At 40.9% G+C, this 21,926-nt stretch overlaps 1 protein-coding gene across 1 annotated transcript in view; it reads left to right on the top strand.

Annotated features, from left to right (window-relative positions):
- kmt2d.S (lysine methyltransferase 2D S homeolog) overlaps window positions 1-21,926 on the top strand; it is a 93,622-nt gene extending 71,696 nt beyond the window's left edge. Inside the window, exons 42-55 of the mRNA XM_041584753.1 lie at window positions 7,257-7,424; window positions 7,546-7,702; window positions 7,906-7,978; window positions 9,135-9,310; window positions 10,154-10,308; window positions 10,395-10,530; window positions 11,502-11,626; window positions 11,719-12,859; window positions 14,017-14,153; window positions 14,311-14,441; window positions 16,483-16,768; window positions 18,858-18,931; window positions 19,028-19,136; window positions 19,240-21,926. Coding sequence (XP_041440687.1) covers window positions 7,257-7,424; window positions 7,546-7,702; window positions 7,906-7,978; window positions 9,135-9,310; window positions 10,154-10,308; window positions 10,395-10,530; window positions 11,502-11,626; window positions 11,719-12,859; window positions 14,017-14,153; window positions 14,311-14,441; window positions 16,483-16,768; window positions 18,858-18,931; window positions 19,028-19,136; window positions 19,240-19,332 — 2,961 coding nt within the window. The 3' untranslated portion in view covers window positions 19,333-21,926. The remainder of the gene's footprint in view (window positions 1-7,256; window positions 7,425-7,545; window positions 7,703-7,905; window positions 7,979-9,134; window positions 9,311-10,153; window positions 10,309-10,394; window positions 10,531-11,501; window positions 11,627-11,718; window positions 12,860-14,016; window positions 14,154-14,310; window positions 14,442-16,482; window positions 16,769-18,857; window positions 18,932-19,027; window positions 19,137-19,239) is intronic.

Genomic DNA, 21,926 nt, shown 5'->3' with positions numbered 1-21,926 from the left:
TACAGGCTGTTCTAAAGACCCTTAATATCGATGACACGGCCTCTACTACAGCAGAGGCGGGTAAGAATATTTTCAAGAGACAACGCAAGACCTCCTATGTCTTTCCAGCATATGAGCAATTAGATGAGATAGTCAAATCTCAGTGGAAAGCTCCAGATCATAGGGTTCAGATATCAAAATGCTTCACCCAGTCTTATCCTTTTCCTCAGGAATGTATGGATTTCTGGTCCTCCCCTCCTACAGTCGACCCTCCAGTATCCAGGCTTTCTAAGACCACCACCATCCCTGTAGCGGATGCAGCATCCTTTAAGGATCCAATTGACAAGAGACTAGAAGGTTTTTGTAAGTCAATATTCACTACGTCCGGAACAGCTCTTAGACCTATGTTCGCCATCGCATGGGTGGCAAAGGCTATGGAGGTCTGGGTAGAGCAGGTAGCACAGGTAATAGGCTCTGAGGATCCAACTACTGATCTTTTACTTTCACAGATAGCGGACGCCACAGCCTACTTGGGTGACGCAGCACTAGATGCGGCCAAACTAGTCGCCAAGACCTCGGCACAATCCATAGCGGCTCGCCGGTTTTTGTGGCTCAAGACTTGGTCGGCAGACTTTACTTCAAAGAAGTCCTTAGTGAGTCTACCTTTTCAGGGAAAACAACTGTTCGGTACTGAACTTGACAAGATAATTTCTCAGGCTACAGGAGGTAAAAGCACTATCCTTCCACAAAGTAAACCTAAGAGACCTACTTTTAAGAGGCGACCTTTTTTTCGGCCCTTTCGGCAGGGACAGAGAGCAAAGCCTCAGACTGAGAAGTCAAACACAAATTTTCGCCAGAGATACCACAACAAGCGGGAGTCCACCTGGACCTCTTCCAAAGGAACTGCCAAGGCTCCCCAGGACAAGTCTACCTCTGCCTGAAGATGTGCCCACCCCTGGAGGGCCTCGTCTAGGCGGACGCCTAAGGGCCTTCTGGGAGGTGTGGAGAAGTCTAGTCAGGGACCAATGGGTCCTCCAAATAGTATCAGAAGGATATCTTATAGACTTAAATCTACATCCTCCAACCAGATTTTTCATATCCCGTGTTCCACTAGGAAATCACAAAAGAGAGGCTTTTCTGAGGGTTATACTCGATCTTGCAGACTCGGGAGTCATCCAACCGGTCCCACATTCGGACAGGGGAAAAGGTTTTTATTCAAACCTATTCATCGTACCCAAGAAGGATGGCTCTTACAGACCGGTGCTAGACTTAAAGACTCTCAACAAGTTTGTCAAGGCATACCATTTCAAGATGGAATCAATACAATCCGTCCTCTTGTCCATGGAAAAAGACGAATTCATGTCTGTAATAGACATAAAGGACGCATACCTCCATATTCCCATCCACCCAGCCCATCACAGATTTCTGAGATTCTACGCAGCAGGGAAGCACTGGCAGTTTGTGGCTCTTCCCTTTGGTCTATCTTCGGCTCCACGGGTCTTCACGAAGATCATGGCAGCAGCACTCTCAGGATTCAGACTCAGGCGAATCAAGGTGATCCCCTATTTGGACGATCTTCTAGTGAAGGCCCCCTCCCTGAAGGTGGCGACCAATCACACAACTCAGGCCATACAGGTGCTGTCTCAGCTGGGTTGGATAATCAACTACAACAAATCCACACTACTCCCAACACAGAGAATGGAGTACCTAGGTGTAGTTCTCGAGCCTTTATGCCAATGGAGAAGGTCAGCACCCTTCAGAGAAGGATCGGGTACCTCAAGACTTCCGACAGGATCCCACTTCGCACAGCAATGCAGGTGTTGGGCACAATGGTGGCTTCGTTCCCCGTAGTACCTTATGCTCAGCTCCACACAAGACCGTTGCAGCAGCTCATACTACGGCACCAGAGGAAGAATCGACAACACTTAGACAGACAAGTTGCGATTCCGGGACAGGTCAACCTTTCCCTGGACTGGTGGCTGCAACCTCACCGGCTGACACAAGGAAAACCCTTCCCCTCCCACTGTTGGACGATACTAACAACAGATGCCAGCTTACGGGGATGGGGAGGAGTCCTAGGCCAGGACACAGTGCAGGGACTCTGGAACCAATCGGAGAAGCTTCTTCCCATCAATCTACTGGAGCTCCGAGCAATACGATATTCCCTACAACACTGGACAGACCTTCTGCGAGGAAGAGCAGTGAGAGTACAGTCAGACAATGTGACAGCAGTGGCCTACATAAATCATCAAGGAGGCACAAGAAGTCTGGCGGCCTTAGCAGAGGCAAGAAGTATTCTGACATGGGCAGAGGAACATGTTCCGGCAATATCGGCAGTCTATCTACCAGGGATAGACAACTGGAAGGCGGATTACCTGAGCAGAGAAACTATAGATCAGGGCGAGTGGAGCCTGCACCCAGAAAGTTTCCAGCTAATTGTGAACAGGTGGGGCCTACCAGAAGTCGACTTGATGGCGTCGCGGTACAACCACAAAGTACCAAAATTCGTAGCCAGAAGCATAGACCCACAGGCTTGGGCGGTCGACGCCCTAGTGATCCAGTGGACTTTCTCGCTAGCTTATGTATTTCCTCCCTTGGCTCTCATACCAAGAATACTGAAGAAGATCAGGAGGGAGAAGGTGCATACGATTCTGGTGGCCCCCTATTGGCCCCGAAGGCCGTGGTTCGCAGAGATAGTAGTCATGGCAGGAGACATGCCACTACATCTTCCTCTGAGAGAAGATCTACTCACACAAGGGCCAATTGCCCACCCGAATTCACATCAATGGGCTTTAAATGCGTGGCTCTTGAAGCCTTAGTGCTCGAGGCTTCTGGAGCTCCCAGAGAGGCGATACCCACAATGTTGCGAGCTCGAAAACCAGTTTCGGCTAAAATATATCACAGAGTGTGGAAAACTTTCATTACTTGGTGTGAGTTGAGAAGAACAGATCCAAGGAAGGCGGAGGACAGAGACATTCTATCCTTCCTCCAGGAGGGTCTCTCAAAGGGGTTAGCCTTAAGTTCCCTGAAGGTTCAAGTCTCAGCACTTTCTATCCTTTTTCAACGAAAGATAGCATCTGGAGACAACATCAAAACGTTTTTACAAGGGGCGACTAGACTAGTTCCCCCCTATAAGTACCCTGTTCCTCCTTGGGACCTAAATCTGGTGCTGTCAGTTCTTCAAGAGGAACCTTTTGAACCGCTAGATACAATCCCATTACTCACCCTTACGGAGAAAGTAGTTTTCCTTTTGGCTATTACATCGTCTCGAAGAGTATCCGAACTAGCGGCACTATCGTGCAGGTCTCCGTTCATGATATTCCATTGTGACAAAGTGGTCCTGAGACCAACACCAGAATTTTTGCCGAAGGTCGTTTCGGAATTTCATTTGAATCAGGACATCGTTGTTCCATCGCTCTGTCCCGAACCAAAGAATGCTCATGAGAGACGCCTAAACAAGTTGGATGTTGTTCGAGCCCTCAAGGCATATCTCGAGGCCACAAAGAAAATTAGAAAGACGGACTCTCTCTTCATCCTTACAGAAGGTCGAAAAAGAGGACTGAGGGTCGCCAAGTCGACTATAGCGAAATGGATTCGCTCCACAATCATCAGAGCTTATGCAGTACGGGGTAAACCAACCCCATTCAGGATCAAGGCCCACTCTACACGTTCAGTCAGCACTTCCTGGGCTGTTCGGCACCAAGCATCGGCTGAACAAGTCTGCCGGGCCGCCACTTGGTCTTCTCCACACACCTTCACGCGCTTCTACAGGCTGCACACCCAAGCTTCAGCTGAAGCCAGTTTTGGGAGGAAGGTGTTACAAACAGTTCTTATGTGAGCACTGTAGGGGTAAGGTCCCGCCCTCAGGGGTTGCTTTGGGACATCCCCATGGTGCCTGTGTCCCCCAATATAGGTGAGAGAAAGGAAGATTTTTGTACTTACCGTTAAATCCTTTTCTCTCATCCTACATTGGGGGACACAGGCCTTCCCTCCCTGGTTTAATTAAAAATGGACCTTAGGTCATCTGGAGTTTTTTCTCCCCGTTGGGAGTAGTTTTTTTTTCAAAATGTTAATAGGTTAATTTTAAGGGGTGGGAGACTCCTTCTCTGTATTTTGGGTGATATTTTGGTACTCCTTCTTCGGTCAAGAAACTGGAGAAAGTAGGAGGAGGCAGGGGATGAAGCCCAGAGGAGGAGGAGGAGTCATCTTTAACTCTTAGTGTCCACTCTCCAAGCTGCAGGATCTTCATCCCCATGGTGCCTGTGTCCCCCAATGTAGGATGAGAGAAAAGGATTTAACGGTAAGTACAAAAATCTTCCTTTTTTTCTGCACTTCTGGTTTTGACTTTTAAATCCATGCAGCAGAATTCAGCGCTTCTCCAGGCAAAATGGTTTCCTACAATGTCTTGCAGACTTTTTCCACGCTGTTAATCAGCAGTCATCTTCTGCTGCATTGTTCCAACCATCAGAATCAGGTGGTATAAAAACAAACACCCTTCTTATAAATGGCACAATTTTTAAATTGCATTATTGCAGGGACTGCGATGCATTCATCGCAGTCCCTGCAATAATGCAATTTAAAAATTGTAAATCATATGTAGAGTAACTAGAGATGCACCGAATCCACTTTTTGGGATTCAGCCGAATCCCCGGTGAAAGATTCGGCCGAAAACAGAACTGAATCCTAATTTGCATATGCAAATCAGGGGCAGGAAAGGAAAAAGTGAAAAAATTCTTCTTTTGTAACGAAAAGTCATGTGATTTCCCTACCCGCCCCTAATTTACGTTTGCAAATAGGCTTCGGATTTGGTTCAGGCCAGGCACAAGGATTCAGGCGAATCCCAATCCTGGCCGAATCCCGAACCAAATCCTGGATTAGGTGCATCCCTAAAAGTAATATACCCTAGTTTATAAATAAGCCTTTTATTTTGAACCACTGTTACAGTAGTTGTTTGATGTGAATCATTTTTCACAGCTGTATTTAAAAAGATCCCTAAAACAAAATAAAAGTGAAGGTTTTTTTAAAAGGGCCAGTAACATTAAAATTTTTCTTTAAAAAAATTCGTTAGGTTACATGAAAAAAAACACCAAGACAAATTATACTTTAAAGTAGCTAAGTCTTTATTAAGAAATAACTTACCAAAACTCCATTTCTGCTCCTCTTCAGAAAAGGCGACAGGGCGACGATCCATCGAGTGGCGCTCGTTTTCTCCTCCCTGCTGCTGGATCCTTTAGCTCCCACTTTCCGTGCTACGATCGGCGCACCAATCCCTGTATAAAATGTTTCCTATACACAGCATTATTCCAGCTTTATAAGGAAAGTCTTGGCTTTATTTCTTGGGAAACAGGCCGTTCCAGTACATGGCTGCAAAGTGCAGCAGCGCATCAAGCATGAGCTTTCTGTGGATCGGGGCAGGCTCGCTGCTTCGCCTTAGCTGCTGGCACAGGGCAGGACAGTGGCCTGTGGCGGTGTCTTCTTGCTGTGGGGAGCAGGTAAGGGGTTCGGAGAGGTCCCATGCTGTGCCCTTGTGTTACCAGTTATATCTTTATACTGACTCTCTAGTGAATCTAGTGAGTTGGGTTGTTAGGTTTCCTCAGCGCCCAATATGTGCGTCGTCCTTACTGGGGCAGAGCGCATAGAGTCAGATCACAGAGAATCCTTCATGGCAAAGCCAGAGCTCAGGGGATCCTTGGCCATGCAAAGAGTCCTTTGGGTTGGAAACAGGTTCCACTGTGTTTTCCTCAGCAGTTCCGAAGTTTTCCTGGGAAATACTAGGGCACAACCTGTCCATCAGACTAGATCCAGAACTGAGAGAGCTCCAAAGAGCAGGAGGATCCATTAGCACAAAACCGGAGTCCTTCAATACAAACTCTGAACGCACAGGGTTACTGAGTGCAGAGTCCGAGCTATTCGAGTCCCTGGACACAGAGCCAAAGTGCAGAGAATCACTTGAGGCTGAGCGAGAGCTCCAAGATCCAAGAAATACAGCCAGGGGCGCAGATACGCCCAATCCTTCTTCCATATAAAGCTGGAATAATGTTGTGTGTAGGAAACATTTTATACAGGGACTGGTGTGCTGACAGTAGCACGGAAAGTGGAAGCTAAAGGATCCAGCAGCATGTAGCCAGGGAGGAGAAATGGAGTGCTACTCGATGGATCGTCGCCCTGTCACCTTTTCTGAAGAGGAGCAGAAGCGGAGTTTTGGTAAGTTATTTCTTAATAAAGACTTTGCGATTTTAAAGTATAATTTGTATTGGTGTTTTTTGATGTTACTAGTCCTTTAAATGGTTCCAGCATAGTACAGTAGCGCAGATATTTGCATCAATCGATTTACAGAGAACTTCAAAACAACTGAAAATCTTTAATGTATTTTCAAAAGGACCAGTAACATTAAAAAATTCAAGTGTAATAAAATATAATGTACTTTTGCACTGCAATGGTAAAACTGATTTGTTTGCTTCAGAAACACTACCATACCTCCCAACATTTTGGAAGTAAAAAGAGGGACACATTTTTTTTTTCCATGTAGTGTGGCGAATAGTTTTGACCACGCCTGTTTTTTGTGGCCACACCCCCTAATTACAATGTTCATTTTACAAAATTTGTCAGGTTATGAAAGTTTGAAAATATTTCTCCTTATCTAAACTGTTATTTTGTATCTCAAAATTGTTACAAAGTATCTTATTTGCACCTGTTAGCTGTTCTGTGCTCTCTGCCAAAAGCCAATTAAGTGAGAAACTTTGTTTCTTTTTCTGGCTGTTTAGTGCAGAGAAAGTAGGGACTTTCCAGTACAAATGAGGGACTGCAGATTGAGCTGTCAAAAGAGGGACTGTCCCTCCGAAAAAGGGACAGTTGGGAGGTATACACTACTAATGTTTATATAAATAAGCCTTTTTTTCAATTTCTGCCATTGCTACACAGCAGCTTGTTTATATGAGCTATAGTAGTGTTTCTGAAGCAAACAGATCAGTTTTACCAGTGCAGGGCAACCGTACGTGATATTTTCATTACTTTAAAACACTTTAATTTTTTTTGGTGTTACTGTTCCTTTAATTCAGCACACAACCAGTTTTAAGGCAGATCTCGCTTCAAATGTATGTCTGTTAGTCTTTACATGCATGAAGGCTGTCGTGATGTACAGGATCTAGTAATAAGCGTAAAGCGATTGGACTGGAGTAATCTGCATAGCTACTTCAGTTAAACAAGGCAATGTATATGTATACCATGATGCATATAATAAAACTAGTAAAGAAATATTTCTTATCTTTATTTTGTAGGAACTTTCTTTGTTACCACTTGTAGAGCCTTCAATCGTGGCCAATTTCAGCCTTTTTTCTCCATTTGGTAGCAACAGCCCTGTTAATGGTAAATGCCCTCTTAAAGGATCGTTTGGCAGTGGAGCCCTGGAGAGCATTCCAGACTATTACACACAGCTGCTTAGTAAGGTATGTGGTCTGATTTGCGGAATCCAATAAATGTTAATTAAAGGAGACCCATGTAAACATTTCATAATGCACCTTCTCTATTTTATGTCCATCATGCTCACAACTTTGTTTTGTTTTTAAGAATAACCTCAGTAACCCTCCTACACCTCCAAGCTCGCTGCCACCCACTCCACCTCCCTCTGTGCAGCAGAAAATGGTTAATGGGGTTACAGCGGCAGAAGATCTGAGTGATGCAAAGAAAGAAGCTGAAAGCAGTGCAGAAACTGAGGATAAGAAAGGTGAGCTTTTCAAAATGTAATGATTTCTGAAGAGCCTTCTCTACTTTAATTTATTCTTTATACCTGATTCTGGTTTTATATTGCGTCAAAACATGCAACACTACCTACTTTGGTAGCTGGTGTGGGCTTTGTCCATGCTCTAGCTATGTTTATTATATCCTAGCTTTAAATGTTCCATAATCAATAATAACTCTGCTCTTAAGGTACTGTTGAACGTAGCCTGGACCTGTTGGCCGCATTACCTACCCCTCCACACAATCAATGTGAAGACGTCCGGTAAGAAAGCAAACTAATATTTACTAAGACTTTATAGTGCAAGCTCTGCATTCTGTTCAAATTAAAATAAACAACTCAAATGTGAAAACCTGATCACTTAAAAATCGCTTGCTTTTGCTATGGCAGCTCCTATTGTTGACTTCTACATGAACTCTCCAACGTTTTACATTCAAGTTTTGTTTTTTGGTGTTTTTTTTTTTTTTTCATTTCGTATGTGCTTTTTTTATCTATTTTTTTATGTTTTTTTTTTTTTGTGCTTAATAAATCTCTTATTCTAGTTTTAGAAATTCAAATATGTGAGTTTCTACATCTTTTTGTGCAGGATCAAAAGACTTAAAATTTCTTTCTGGTTATTTCCCTGCCCCAGAGAACCGCATGCATAGAATTCACATGCTGCTCCTCACACCCTGTCCTTCCTCGCTTTATCTTGGTCATCCTCCTACTGTGCCTGTATTCCTGTAGCCCTCCGTCAAACAGATATGGAACACACTGAGATATACACTGTTTTTTTTTTCCGTAGGCATTCCTTTTTAGCCTTCCTAACTAGGGATGCACCGAATCCACTTTTTTGGATTCGGCCGAACCCCCGAATCCTTCACGAAGGATTCGGCCGAATACCGAACCGAATCCGAACCCTAATTTGCATATGCAAATTAGGGGTGGGAAGGGGAAAACATTTTTTACTTCCTTGTTTTCTGACAAAAAGTCACGCAATTTCCCTCCCCGCCCCTAATTTGCATATGCAAATTAGGATTCGGATTCGGTTCGGCTGGCCAGAAGGATTCGGCCGAATCCGAATCTTGCTGAAAAAGGCCGAATCCTGGCCGAATCCCGAACCGAATCCTGGATTCGGTGCATCTCTATTCCTAACAGAATATTATTTCTGTTGCACTGATTTCAAAGTTCAGTTTTGTACTGCTGTAGGCTTTTGCTTTTTATATCTATTTATTTATACCTATAATACTTGTTTGTTTTTGGCACACTTTAGGGACACAAGGCTTTCCAAATCAGTTGTAATTTTGTGCATATAATATGTCCTATAAATGTCAATTACATTTTTCCACCAACCCTTTCTCTAAAGAGGATGCCTAAAGGTTTATTTTGCTGGAATGATATCTCTGTACCTATTACTTACATCTGGCAATAATATTTACAGAATGGAGAGTGATGAGGAAAATGATGTACCTGATAGCATTGTGCCAGCTTCCTCCCCAGAGAGTGTTCTTGGTGAAGAAACTCCAAGGTTTCCTACACTCTGTGAAGTAAAGGAAGAAGAGGAAGAGAGAGCTTTGTCTCCGGTCATACCCCTTATTCCTCTTTGCTCCATACCAGGTTAGTGCTTATATGTTCCTCTTCAGGTGATGGTTTCATGTGGCAGTTCTGAGCGCACAGAGATTTTCCCCCAACAGTTTCTAAAATATTTGGATTCCATGCTATTTCTATACACATAGCTGCTTGACATCTTGTAATAGTTCTGTAGAACTTAAACCGGTATTAGCCAGTAAATTCCCCTTAGTTGTTGCTTTTTTTTTTTTTTTTTAAGATAAATTTAGATAATATATACTGTGATTTGCTGGAGCATTCCTGTGACCCTCGTCCTCTGTCTGAGGATTGCTGGATGGAACAGTAAAAATTCATCAATAAAGAGTAGTCACCTAGATACTGCATTGGCATTTTATATATTTTAAAAGTTTTCTTGTATCCACTGTCTCACAAGTATCTGTTAGACAATTTGTATACATTAATTTGTAGTAGTACTGGTAGATTATGGCTATGTCACCACTGCAGGGTCAATGAAGAAGTTAGTTCAAGACTTTTTTTTAGAGCCTCATTAATGAGTGCCAATGTCCATGGCATTTTCCTGTGTTACATAGTAAGTTAGGTTGAAAAAAGACACATACCCATCAAGTTCAACCTTTTAAGTCTACATAAAACCTGCCTAACTGCTAGTTGATCCAGAGGAAGGAAAAACCCAATTTTGAAATCTCTCCAATTTGCCACAGAGGGGGAAATATTTCTTCCTGACTCCAATATGGCAATCGGACCAGTCCCTGGATCAAAGTATCTCTTTAAACTTTTGGTATATAAAGGGAGTAGGAGGGGTGATCTGCATAAATGTTGATATAAATTTGCAATGGATGTTTCCTCTAACACCGATCGATTATTTTGCAACAGTGTTCCCAGATGTGAAGTCTGCTGAAAAATTGGAAGCTATATCAGAGCATTCTGGGGAGGCTCTTGTGAATTCTGCTGGGGGAACGGTTTCATGGGTAAAGTCAAAGGGCAGCGAAGTGTCTGTTATGCTCACTGTGTCAGCGGCAGCAGCTAAGGTAAAAGTATGGTAAAAGCTGCATAGCTCCATTTATATGTGTCTCTACAATATTCACAATTTCAATTTTGTTCTCTTCACCTGTAGAGTCTGAATGGTGTTGTTGCAGCATTTGCTGATTTGCTGAGTATCAAGTTACCAAGTTCCTATGAAGTTCTTTTTCCAGAGAGGGGTCTCAAAAGTACTGTAGAGGTAAAGAAGCCTGAAGATGCATCCACTGATGGTAAGTAACAGGTGTTGTTAAGTATTGTGTATCATATAGATTGGATGCTTATGGAAGTTAAATGGCAATGCTTGTTGCCTTGCTTTTGTGGTCAGACCTTTCTGATATCTCTCTCTCACACACACCCACAGAAATATTCAATAAATCAGCCTGAAACACTACTTTTTTAAGCACAATTTTTCTATATAGTCCATAGCTCTTTAATAAAAAATTTTTATTCTATTTTTAAGCCCTGTGAGTGCTGATCCTTTTTTGGTTTGTATGACTTATCTTTTGATCGCGCACCCAGGCAAATTTATTTATTTTTTCGAGAGTGCTGGCATTTCCTGGAATATATATATATATATATATATATATATATATATATATATATATATATATATATATATATATATATATATATATATATATATATATATATATATATATATATAAAAATTGTGCTTAAAAAAGTAGTGTTTCAGGCTGATTTATTGAATATTTCTGCAAAAACCCTAATAATTCCTCCCTTCTCTTCCACTTCCTGCTCCCTAAATTCCCAGGCTGTGCAGGGTAGCCGGTGTCTCTCAGCTCACTGTCGTGTAGGACAGGAACCAATCGGCAACTAGCAGGACCTGATAAGGAACTGAAGCCTGTCTGTGCTTGTGTGACTGCAGGGCTGTGATTGGCTGTTCCAGTCCTACATGGCAGGGACTGTTAGGAAACGCCTACCCCTCATTTGAAACACAGACAGGGACCAGAGAACATAGGGAGCTCTAAAAAAGGGACTATTTTTAAATATAATGTACATTTTTTAGCACCATGTAAAAGCAACAACATGTATTACTTATAAGTGCCTACAAAATTAGGGTTTTTTAATTTATTCTATGTCTCCTTTAAATTGTGATCCCTAAGTCGGGAAACGCTATGTCCCGTGCATTCCAGAGAATTTATCTTATGAACTGATGCAGTTGTTCTTTGTTAATTTTAAGGAGAGAAGGAAAAATCTCAACTGGGTAAAATGGAAAACAGTACAGATTGGCTGAAAAAGCTTGACGCGTTGCTTCCTGGCTATACACTAAAGAATGAACTGGACATTCTTACTCTGTTAACACAGGTATGTGTTGCTCTGATATTAAATATAGTGTGTTTGCAGTAAGCATAGGGGCCATCACATTACTTTTTTTTTTCTTTAAATTCCAATTCTAGGAAGAAAATGTGATTGAGAATACTGCACATCATTATTATGTGAATAATGTCTCTAACTTAGATGTGCGCCAGCTTCCAGTGTTACCTGAAGTATCTTCTCCTCCACCCTCTCCTTTTGTTCCATCTCCTGCTTCCCCTGCAGAACCTTCTGCTGAACCAGATCCCCCATTGCCTCTTGAACCATTACCTATTCCTCCGCCTATGTCTCCAGACAAAGAGGACTGTAAGGACATGGTCACAATTAAGCAACGTGCACGACCACCAGAAGATGACATTGAGGAGCCTAAGCCACGAATTAAAAAATGGAAAGGTGTTCGCTGGAAGCGACTGCATATACTAATCACGTTTCAGAAAATTGGCTCACGGCATTGTGAAAAAGAAATATGTGAGGTAATAGAGAGACTAGGGACCACTTTAAGGCCAGAAACCTTACCTCCAGACCTTCGCAAATGCTGCTTCTGCCATGAAGAAGGTGATGGAGCTACTGATGGACCAGGTCGGTTGCTTAATTTGGACCTTGATCTTTGGGTGCATCTTAACTGTGCGCTGTGGTCTACAGAGGTGTATGAGACGCAAGGTGGGGCACTTATAAATGTGGAAGTTGCTCTTCATCGAGGATTGCTTACTAAGTGTAGTCTGTGCCAGAAAACTGGAGCCACCAATAGCTGCAACCGCCTTCGTTGCCCAAATGTGTATCACTTTGCCTGTGCTATCCGTGCAAAGTGTATGTTCTTTAAGGATAAGACTATGTTATGTCCGATGCACAAATTGAAGGGGCCATGCGAGCAGGAGTTGAGCTTTTTTACTGTCTTCCGACGAGTATATATTGAAAGAGATGAGATTAATCAAATTGCTAGTATTATCCAACGAGGAGATCGCATCCACATGTTTAGGGTTGGGGGACTTGTTTTCCATGCCATTGGCCAGCTTCTCCCCTACCAAATGCTGGATTTCCATAGTGTAACTGCCCTCTACCCTGTGGGATATGAGTCAACGCGAATTTATTGGAGTATGCGGCATAGTCATCGTCGCTGCTGTTATCGGTGCAGAGTGTGCGACAACAATGGCCGCCCTGAATTCACTGTCCAAGTTATTGAGTACGGCTATGAAGATGTGATACTCACGGACTCCTCCCCTCAAGGTGAGTGCCATGAATCAAAAAGCCTTAATGCAGTTTGAAAGATTATGCCTGACTGATTTGCAAATGTACTAATTAAAGATAAAACATTTTTAATAGATTCTACCTTATTCTGTTAGGTGGAGCATGCAATAAAAATTAACATAATAGTTTATGGAATATGGTAATGCTGCAAAGGCTCCATATGTCATTGAAAACAGTCATCTTTACATGTGTTGCGTTAATGTGAATGGTAAATGCTGTCTGAGATAAAGAACTCGGCAGCACACAGAAAGGGAGGCTGCACAACATAGAGAACGGTGTTTATAGCACTGAAGTTAAGTGGATTTGTGCTAATTGGATATAACCTTTATTTTAAATATTATTTAACATAATTATATTTTAGCAGGTTTACATATAGGTTCCTCCATGACGCCTAGTACAGTTGAACCAAGCAGGCTGCATAAGTGAGCTGTCTCCAATAGTAGCAGCTGCAGCAGAAAGATTGAATGAATCCTATAAATGCTGAGTTGATCTTATCTCTCCTGCAGGCTTACTGGAACTTATGGGGTTAACTTAATTTATTCTGCTGCAGAGATGCTGAATCAAATTATCTGTTGCTTAAGTATTCGTTTTGAGGGTATAGTTTTCCTTTAAAATGCTCTGAACAACTATGAACACAACTATAGTTTCTATAAAGAAGCTGCTGTGTAGCCACGGGGCAGCCATTCAAAGTTGAAAAAGGAGAAAAGGCACCAGATACACAGCAGATAACAGATAAGCTCTGTTGTATACAATGGGATTCTTCAGAATTTATCTGTTATCTACTGCGTATCCTGTGCTTGAATGGCTGTCCCCGTGGCTACACAGCAGCTTGTTTATATAAACTATAGTAGAGTTTCTGTAAGGGGTTTCTCAAAACGATCTTCATTAGAGGACCACTCGTAGGATAATGGTCAGTCTATTTAGCACAGAAGTTGCACCTATACCTAAACACACTCTATATCGCTAATAATGGAAACAAAGGTGGCAATGCACTTATACACTTTTAATCTGTGAACTGTAAGTGAATCAAGTCACATATGCTGAATCAAGTTGCATGTGATTTGTAATGTGGTAAGAACTTTGCAGAACCAGGATGGCCACAAAAATTATTTATACTTTAATCAACAATCTTCCAGCTCTCTGGAATCGAGTTGCTGAACCTGTAGCACGAATGAGGAGAGAGACTGGAATGCTTCGGCTTTTCCCAGAGTATCTGAAAGGAGAAGATATGTTTGGGCTGACACTGCATGCAGTGCTTCGCATTGCTGAATCTGTAAGTAAGGCATAGGATATCCTTCATTTTGCCATACTATATGTAAGGTTTTTATTTATCTTATATGGTTTGATTCATTTCACCTTTTTTGCTACTTCTGGTATTTCTTTTGTTACCAGTGTGTTGAGCTTGTTTTTTTTTTTTTCTTGCCTTTTAGTTGCCAGGAGTAGAGAATTGCCAGAACTATCTCTTCCGTTATGGCAAACATCCTTTAATGGAGCTGCCCCTCATGATCAACCCAACTGGCTGTGCCAGATCTGAGCCGAAGATCATGACCCATTACAAACGGTAAGCCCTTAATGTTTTTTTCCCCACCATCACAAAGATGGCACAGTCCATTCTGTTTCTTAAAATGTCTAAAATGCTCTAAAAACATTCCAGTCATCAGTTGTACTATCCTGTAGTGCAACATTCATATTCCTCCAGCAAATGCAACTGTCTTATATTAGATGGGTCACTCATTATGCCTTCTTAAATTCTAGTGCAAACGTTCACACAATTTATCATGCAGAATGATACATAAGTGACAGCAACTGTGGCCTGCGTATAGAAAAGCATATTGCAACACAGCATTTTGTTACCTTTATGGAAATATCCCTATTTAGGGCAGAGACACGCGGTCCGATTCAGGGAGATTAGTCGCCCGGCAACAAATCTCCTTTTCTTTGGGGGGCGACTAAACTCCCAGAACTGCCTTCCTGCTGGCTAGAATGTAAATCGCCAGCGGGATGGCACTCGGATCGCTTTGTTTTCCGAAGTTCCCCGAAATTTCCTCGTGAGGTGACTTTGGGCGGCTTCAGAAAACAAAGCGATCCGAGTGCCATCCCGCTGGCGATTTACATTCTAGCTGGCAGGAAGGCAGGGGAAGGCAATTAATCTCCCCAAATCTGACCGTGTCTCTTCCCTTATGGGTTAGCCCAAATTGCCCAACTAACAGTTGGTGTGAGCAGACAATGTCTTTAATCCCTTGGCATGCACTTGTGACACAGACGGAAGTCATTACAGCAATACATACAAACAGTTGGAGAACACAGAAAATGTGTTCTGAGACCTAAGAACTTTCAGTCCTACCCTATGTTCTGTGCATACAGTTTCAGAGCTGCACTAAAAATATATTTGTGCATGTTGCCTTCAGAACATTTAGACCCCTGATATCAGTTATGGTTTATCTGTATTTTTTAATCAAAATATTATGCTTTCTACGGGGCATTATTTTCAAATTTGTAGACTTAATCATTGTATGTAAATGCGTATAGGGGATTTCTTTGGTTTTAAGATTGCTGGTATTTAAAGGAGAACTAAACCCTAAATATGAATATGGTGAAAAATGGCATATTTAATATACTGAAATTATTGCACCGGCCTAAAGTTTCAGCTTCTCAATAGCAGCCATGATCCAGGACCTCAAACTTGTCACAGGGGGGATCACCATCTTGGAAAGTGTCTGTGACACTCACATGCTCCGTGAGCTCTTAGCAGCTGTTGAGAAGCTAAGCTTAGGGCTCGTCACAAATTATCAAGCAGAAAATTAGGTTGGCCTGTAATATAATATAAGTTTATGCTACAAAACTGATTATTAAATTCTGATGCTAGTTGTACTGGTTTCTCTGTGGTTATCTTGATCTCTGCTTTATGCGCCAACTATCTTAATGTTATGGGCATCACATAAATAGACTATGAATTCACTTTCATAATTTACTGTGCAATCTATCTTGGGTTATAATCATACAATGATTGAATTGGCACTCGTTTTTAAAGCACACAGCTAATTTTACTATACCAGAGTGGCTTGTGGTACAATAAAATTGGCCAGATGCATGTGAGAGCTGTTTGTGTGATTCCTAGCTGGCCCCTGGTTGAAATGAAGGTGATTAGGTACTTAAAGGGATACTGTCATGGGAAAAAAAAATTTCAAAATGAATCCGTTAATAGTTCTGCTCCAGCAGAATTCTGCACTGAAATCCATTTCAAAAGTGCAAACAGATTTTTTTTTATATTCAATTTTGAAATCTGACATATGCAAATTAGGGGCATGAAAGGAAAAGTGGAAACAATTCTTCTTTTGTGATAAAAAGTCATGTGATTTCCCTACCTGCCCCTAATTTACATATGCAAATTAGGATTTGGTTCAACCAGGCACAAGGATTCGGCCGAATCCTGCTGAAAAAGGCTGAATCGCCAACCAAATCCTGGATTCAGTGCATCCCTATCTATTAGTTACTAGGCCGAGACTGTGCATGTATCAAAGCTACGCTCTCTCTCTCTTTCTGTGTGTGTTTACATTTATTGCCATGCTAACAAAACACTTGTGCTTACAATTTCTCTCCAGGCCACACACTCTAAACAGCACTAGTATGTCAAAAGCCTACCAGAGCACCTTTACAGGGGAAACAAACACGCCCTACAGCAAGCAGTTTGTGCACTCCAAATCATCCCAGTACCGACGACTCAAAACTGAGTGGAAAACCAATGTATATCTAGCTCGTTCACGAATCCAAGGCTTGGGACTGTACGCAGCCAAGGACCTCGAGAAGCACACCATGGTCATTGAGTATATAGGCACCATCATCAGGAATGAAGTGGCAAACAGACGTGAAAAGATTTATGAAGAACAGGTGAGCAAAGAAAAGTAACAAATACTGATCTTATCCATGTCGTATTTAAAATCATTTGATTTTATTGACTGATAATGTGCAAAAAGCCTTTGCAAGACAATAAGACAAACTCTCTCCTAAGTTCTATGACATGCGGGCATTTAGAGCACCTTGGCCTTTTGCAGAAAGCAGTTAGTTTGTTAAATGCAATTTTTTAAATGTTTTTTAGTAAAAATCGTATTTCTACATGGCAAATAATTTACGAGTAGTTGTAGTAGAGTTATAGAAAAACAACAGTCATGACATGACATGCTGCTGATTCTGTGTAATTGAATCATTGATTGAGCCTTGTTCCAAATAATAGCAGTGTTGAGTTCAATTAGTGAAGTCATTCATTCTGTGAACAGTTGTCAATTACGGCCCTTATTTAAGGAAGGAAGAAGCAAATGTTGTACATGCTGGTTATAGTGCATTTCTCTCTAAAAATCTGAGTAAAATGGGTTGTTTCAGACCTTGTTCAGAAAAACAGCGTACTTTGATTAAAAGTTGATTACAGAGGGGAAAACGTATAAAGAAGTGCAGAAAATGACAGGCTGCTCAGCTAAAATGCTTTAAAATGGCAACCAAAACCTGAAAGATGTGGAAGAACAAGGAAAATGACCATTTGAATGGGTAGAAGAATAGCCAAAATGGCAAAGACTCCGCCAGTGATCAGCTCCAGGAAGATCAAAGGTGGTCTAATAGTTACCTGTGATACTGTTGCAATCTTGAACAATCTTGCTTTCATCAGTCCACAAAAATGTTGCGCTATTTCTCTTAAGGCCAGTCATGTGTAACTGTAACAACTTCTTCAGCACGTCTTTTTATTTTTATCGGGGGCTTCTTGCCAATAGACTCCTATGCGAAGCCAAGCTATCAGCAAGAAGCCTCCGATAAACATAAAAAGACGTACACATGGCCTAAAGAGACATAGCGCAACATTTTTGTGGACTGATGAAAGCAAGATTGTTCAAGATTGCAACAGTACTCACAGGTAACTATTAGACCTTCTTTGATCAACATTTTGTGGACTGATGAAAGCAAGATTGTTCTTTTTGGGTCTAGGGGCAGCAGACCGTTTGTCAGATGACCCTTACCACTGATTTTAAGCCACAGTACACAGAAGACAGTGAAACATGGTGGCACAAGCATCATGATATGGGGATGTTTCTCATACTATGGTGTTGGGCCTATTTATCACATACCAGGGATCATGGATCAGTTTCAATACATTAAAATACTTGAAGAGCTCATGTTGCCTTATGCCAAAGAGAAAATGTCCTTGAAATGGTTTCACCAAGACAACGACCCCAAACACACCAGTAAATGAGCAACATCTTGGTTCCAGACCAACAAGATTGATATTATGGAGTGACCAGCCCAATCCCCGGACCTTAATCCAATAGAAAACTTGTGGGGTGACATCAAAAATGAGTCAAAAGCAAGAAATGCAGAAGAATTGTGGAATGTAACAGGTGCCAGAAGTTGGTGGACTCCATGTAACACAGATGTGCAGCAGTTCTCAGAAACACTGATTGTACAACTAAATATTAGTTCAGTCATTCAAAGGAAAGCAAAAACAGTTTTTAGTTTATACAGTGAATGTTTGAGTTTGTAAAAAAAAGAATGCAAACTGCTATTTTTTTTTTTTTGAACAGCCTAATATTCCCTTTTCTTCACTTTCAGTAAGAGAATAACACAAATTTGATACATTTTCTTCATGTTTTGATGTGGAAAATATGTGCAATGTTTCCTTTGCATTTGCATCTATGGAAATACTAGCTATTATAATAATATTGAGATTTTTTTTAAACATGCTATTCTGAACACAACTGTATTGTATGTAGTGCAATTTTATGACTTCTGATTTCTGTGTAAAAAATGAAGCCTCTATTAGTACTTTTACGAAAATAAATTGGTAGAAAGTTTAACAGTAAAGGATAAAATCCTTCTGTTCATTTCTTAAAACGGTAAACATACCACAGTATAATGCTGCTTACAAAACAGGTGCATAGTTTGTTACTGTGGCAAATTGAAAATATTCATTATTTATATTTGTTTTTTCACCTAGAACCGAGGCATTTATATGTTTCGAATCAATAATGAACATGTGATTGATGCCACTCTTACTGGTGGGCCAGCCAGGTAAGCCTAATGTGTTAATGGGATAAAATGATAGCAGGCTGGAGGATAGAGAGTGAATGGTAATTTCTTAAATGTTCTCTTTCTGCTCTATTTAAGGTACATTAACCATTCATGCGCCCCCAACTGTGTTGCTGAGGTAGTCACCTTTGACAAAGAGGACAAGATCATTATCATTTCCAGTCGCAGGATTCCTAGAGGAGAAGAGGTGTGTTTGGGGAATAATAATAATAAATGTCTTATTATAGAACAGAGGGAAAAAGTTTCACCCTGCAGTCTTTTTTTAAATGCAATTTTTTTTCTCCTTGCAGCTTACATACGACTACCAGTTTGACTTTGAGGATGATCAGCACAAGATCCCTTGTCACTGTGGGGCATGGAATTGCCGGAAATGGATGAACTGAAAGTGAGATGTTTTGAATGCCTCTTAATAATCCTGCACATCTGCCCTTTTGCAGAGAACCTGGGGATAGAGTACAGGATACCTTTATAAGTGTCACTGCCATCACCTCGCCCCCATATCTGCTATTTAAGCCTTCCTTGATAATGGCTGCAGGACTCAGGTGTAACCCTCTGCCTCTAAAGCAAGTAAGGCAAGTACAGTGACGGCTACCAAGAGAGCATTACTACCCGTCTGATATCTCTCTTGTGGTGAATGGGATAAAGCAGAAGAAATTGATTGAGGATCATTCACTGCATACGATCAACCAGATGTGTATGTGTAGCATCCTTCCTTCATCGAAATTACAAGTGGTCTATGGAGTAAGGAACCTTTTTTTTTTTTTTAAATAAATAAATTCTGTTGACTTCTCTGAGTTGAGACGTTCAGAAATGTAAAACAAAAAAAAATCAGTTTGACAATCCTAAATCTACTGGACCTTCGGAGCGCAAGAGAGAGCACATGAGCCTGCAGACAAAGAGCACAGGAGATGCTTTCAGCGAGCGCCAAGAGACAGTCCCAAAGACTGTTGCCTGTCACAGCTACCCAATCCCGGAGGCACCTGCCAGCACCTACCTCAACTGCCTGTTGGATAGTATTGTGTATATGTGACACTCCTATGGCAAGCTATAATAGATAGCACCTCATGAACAGTGACACAGCTCAACTGGAGTTGTGCAATGAATAGCTCTCCCACTGATACCTTTCTGAAGCTTTTTGGCCTGTCTCATGGCCTCTGAATTGGGCTTTGAGCAGGCAAAAGTGCACTGAGGGACATGCTTTCTGCAAACCACCCGCTTTCCCTCCACGGCACATTTCCTCCCCTATTCCATGCCCAATAATCTCATCCTTCTCAATATATGTAGCTTGAGAGTTTGAGAAAAGCCTGCTGTGATATGGGGTAGAGGATAATGCTATTACGGTAGAGTTGTGTGTATGTGACTGTATGGATGTGTGAATTAAGAATCCTTTGTAGCAGCTGCGTGTTCATTAAAATACTCCCCTACACTGTATAGCTGTTAAGTCCAATATACAATTTACAGATCATTCTAGTAGTATATATTTTTGAGGTGAATTAAAAATTAAAAAAAACCTGGTTTTTGAAATGTACTGCTGTCTATCCCACCCATCCTTCCTTATTTCCCTCACATGCATTATTTTAAAGCTGCTGCTTTTTTTTCTGGGTTTATTCTTAGATCCCCCCCCCTTTTTTAAAAAAAAAAAAAAAGCACAGTGCTTGGGTGGGAACAGGTGAAAGGGAGTTATTTATTTATACATGTAATTATATTTATTAATTAAAACCTTGTGTGAGGGAAGTACAGGGTCAATTTTTATGACTGGCATGGTATTCCTGGGGTTTGCATACCTGAAATGTTCAGTTATCGACTTACAGTAATAAAGGTATACAATTAATGATTAAGCACTAGTGATGTCCTGGAAAGTGTGGCCTGTCCACATACTCATTCTGCATAGAGTAGGTCACAATCCTTTTGGCTTCCAAGCTACATTTTTGTTTTAGCCTCCTAGTGCTTTAAATGCAAGAAATCTTTTTTTTGTGTGTGTATCATAGCAGTGTGAAACTAGTCTCGTCCCCACAGCCACATGTCTGCGGATGTTAACCTTAATAACGGACACAGCAATTATGTTTGAAGTGCACAGAAAAAGATTGATGGCAAGAATAGGCCAAGGGCATTTAAAATCAAAAATTGTGTGAATAGGAGAGGTAATTAAGTGCTGTTGCTTTTTAATACAAGCTGCTTCCACAACTGTTTTAAAAGCTGCAAACTTGTACAAATAAAAGGAAAGATACGTGTAAATAAATGTAAGAAAATAAAAAAAGAAATAAAAAAAAAAAATCATAATGGTGTGCATAGTCAGCACCGTTTTAGCAAGAAAAACCACTGGACACTATGAAAACCCTTCAAATCTCTAAAGAAATGGCCCCTCATTCTCCCATTTCCCTGCATCTTTCAACAGTGAATCTTCTGGGAGAGCAACGGGCTCTTCAATGGAGGCCGACAAAAAAGTGATTCTAGATTATCATAGCTATAAAATACAGTAATGTAGCTTTTAGGTATACCCTATACAGGTTTTATTTTTTATATATATATAAAAAATATAATCCAGACCCAAGCTTAAAATACTTGATTTTTTTTCTGCTTGTATTAAAAAAAAAAAAAAAAAAAAACTTTACATTGCTGTGCTTGATTTTAATTTTGGTCTTCACTTGCAAATATTCGGTTTTCATTTTATAAATATATATATATATATATTTACTTCTTTTGCCATTTCCATTTTTTTATTGACAATTCTATGAGGAGCTGTAATTTGTGCGGTGAGAATTCTGTACAGAAGATTTGTCCTTGGTAGAAAATATAAAATTATAACCTTTTTTTTTTTTTTAAAAAAAAAATGAAAATAAAAACTTGTACGTGGCATGTTTTGTATTGAATATAATTTTGAAATGTATATAATTTATGTGAAATGGGGCAAGTAAGACACGTCTCATTTGCTTCTTTTGGTTTGTTTTTAAAGGACAAATAAAATGCATTTTAAATA

The sequence above is a fragment of the Xenopus laevis genome, chromosome 2S (assembly GCF_017654675.1).
Source record: "Xenopus laevis strain J_2021 chromosome 2S, Xenopus_laevis_v10.1, whole genome shotgun sequence".
NCBI classification, from domain to species: Eukaryota; Metazoa; Chordata; class Amphibia; order Anura; family Pipidae; genus Xenopus; species Xenopus laevis.
Note: the sequence above shows the minus strand (reverse complement) of the source record. Positions and strands in the feature narration are given on the sequence as shown.